This window comes from Aotus nancymaae, unplaced genomic scaffold, assembly GCF_030222135.1.
Source record: "Aotus nancymaae isolate 86718 unplaced genomic scaffold, 86718_ANA_hifiasm-v0.15.2.pri h1tg000003l, whole genome shotgun sequence".
In the NCBI taxonomy this organism is placed as follows: Eukaryota; Metazoa; Chordata; class Mammalia; order Primates; family Aotidae; genus Aotus; species Aotus nancymaae.
This window is the reverse complement of record NW_026988414.1, coordinates 27,211,454-27,214,011: the sequence shown is the minus strand read 5'-3', so window position 1 is coordinate 27,214,011 and position 2,558 is coordinate 27,211,454. Positions and strand designations below refer to the sequence as shown.

At 39.1% G+C, this 2,558-nt stretch overlaps 1 protein-coding gene across 1 annotated transcript; it reads left to right on the top strand.

The window, feature by feature from the left end:
• Nucleotides 1-1,214: 1,214 nt before the first annotated feature.
• Nucleotides 1,215-2,177, top strand: LOC105707974 (olfactory receptor 13C8). The gene has a single exon (XM_012439032.2). It carries the CDS (start codon nucleotides 1,215-1,217, stop codon nucleotides 2,175-2,177), a length of 963 nt encoding a protein of 320 aa, XP_012294455.2.
• The last annotated feature ends 381 nt before the right edge of the window (nucleotides 2,178-2,558 follow it).

The window sequence follows — 2,558 nt, the reverse complement described above, 5'->3', positions numbered from 1 at the left end:
AAATTTTATTTTTCAATAATTAATGGTTAGACATCATTGGCTTAGTTCAAGGTATATATTTTGAATAAAAGCACTATTATCACAATTTATTCTTTAGTTGTTGCATGAGTGAAAATAAATTAGGTACAGCCTACAATAAATACCATTACATCTTTTAATCAAAGCCAGCGATAAGATTGGCTTTGTAAATATTTTAAATTTATTTATTTTTTAAAAAAAAACATTTCTTTGAATGAATACTTCCTCATTATACTGAAAAAGGATGTTGGAGGAGTATGAAGGTATGTTCCTTTTCTTAACAAGCTTACTCTTCTCAAAGAGGTTACATGCAAATACATAGCCACTACTATACCACCAGTAGATCAGACTGAGTTTGATATTCAGCCACACAGGGCCACATTATGATTCTGATAGGCCCTAGGCACTTTTTTTTGCCTTTGTGGGCCCTTATTTTGCATAAAGATGTAAAAGTCATATTTTACTTCTACATTGTTATAAAAACAAATGCAGTATATGTTAAAACTTTAAAGTTTAGTTTTTCTTCATCTTTTAAAAGAAATCAAAACATTTTCTTAGGTTTCTCACAATATGGTGGGTGTACTGTGCCTAATGGATAAGTTGGTCCTGAAGCCATGGGTCAAGATTCCAAATGCATATAAGACCCTGCCAGGTAATATAAACAACTGAAACCAACAACTGAGAATAACATGAGAATAACATGTTAACTTGTAACTTATATTCACCTCCAGCGACAAGGGAGAATAGTGAGGAGAGTAGTCTGGTAGAATGGAGAGACGTGTTGGATCCAACAGGTCAGTTATTAATATAACTAAGCTCCATGACAGAAACAGGTCTAATGTTTTCAAATATTCTAAAAGCACATCTGTCCGCTGAATCCAGACTGTACAGACTGTAGGACACTTATTTGCAGCCAATAAGGTAACAGGCAGAACTTGTGGAAATAGCAATAAAGTGGATTGGGATCCAAAGATCTTATATGTATTCTCTCTTAACGTGAGAAAGTCAGACTAGCATTCCCACTCTAGTGGCCTGGGTTTTACAGTAAGAAATTTTCCCCAAAGTTATATTGTTGCATCCAAATACAGAACTGCAATAATACAGAATATGATTCTTGAAAGAAGTAGCTCTCGCAGACACTGTATTAACATATTTCTATCATTCACAGAGTCCTGCTGGAGAACGGTATATGTAATATGGAAAGGACCAATGATTCCACTTTGACAGAATTTGTCCTGGTAGGGCTTTCTGCCCACCCAAAGCTCCAGACAGTTTTCTTCTTTCTAATTTTGTGGATGTACCTGATGATCCTGCTTGGAAATGGAGTCCTCATCTCAGTTATCATTTATGATTCTCACCTGCACACCCCCATGTATTTCTTCCTGTGTAATCTTTCCTTCCTAGATGTTTGCTACACAAGTTCCTCTGTCCCACTAATTCTTGCCAGCTTTCTGGCAGCAAAGAAAAGGGTTTCCTTCTCTGGGTGTATGGTGCAAATGTTTATTTCCTTTGCCATGGGGGCCACAGAGTGCATGCTCTTAGGCATGATGGCACTTGACCGCTATGTGGCCATCTGTTACCCACTGAGATACCCTGTCATCATGAGCAAGGGTGCCTATGTGGCCATGGCAGCTGGGTCCTGGATCACTGGGCTTGTTGACTCAGTAGTGCAGACAGCTCTTGCAATGCAGTTACCATTCTGTGCTAATAATGTCATTAACCATTTTGTCTGTGAAATTCTGGCTATCTTGAAACTGGCCTGTGCTGATATTTCAGTCAATGTGATTAGTATGACAGGGTCAAATCTGATTGTTCTAGTTATTCCATTGTTAGTAATTTCCACCTCTTACATATTTATTGTTGCCACTATTCTCAGGATTCCTTCCACTGAAGGAAAACATAAGGCCTTCTCCACCTGCTCAGCCCACCTGACAGTGGTGATTATATTCTATGGAACCATCTTCTTCATGTACGCAAAGCCTGAGTCTAAAGCTTCTACTGATTCAGGTGATGAAGACATCATTGAGGCCCTCATCTCCCTCTTCTATGGAGTGATGACTCCCATGATCAATCCTCTCATCTATAGTCTGCGAAACAAGGATGTAAAGGCTGCTGTCAAGAACATACTGTGTAGGGAAAACTTTTCTGATGGAAAATGAATACTGATTTATACTACATGACTTAATATTCAAAGCTGCTGCAGACATAAAATTCAGAAGAATAAAATTACCATGTGAAAACAAATTTGTCATGTGGCATTCAAAACCATATGGTAGAAATATTTTTGGGCCAGGCACAGTGGTCCATGCCTGTAATCACAGCACTTTGGGAGGCCAAGGTGAGCCGAACACTTGAGAGCAAAAGTTTGAGACCAACCTGGCCAACATGGCAAAACCCTGTCTCTACTAAAATACAAAAATTAGACGGTTATGGTGGCATGGGCCTGTAGTCCCAGCTACTTGGGAGGCTGAGGCAGGAGAATCACTTGAGCCCAGGATTGCGCCACTGCATTCCAGTCTGGATGACATAGAAAGACTTTG

What these genes read in the sequence shown, in the direction of transcription:
- LOC105707974 (XM_012439032.2), top strand. Translation starts at nt 1,215, where the DNA reads ATGGAAAGGACCAATGATTCCACTTTGACAGAATTTGTCCTGGTAGGG.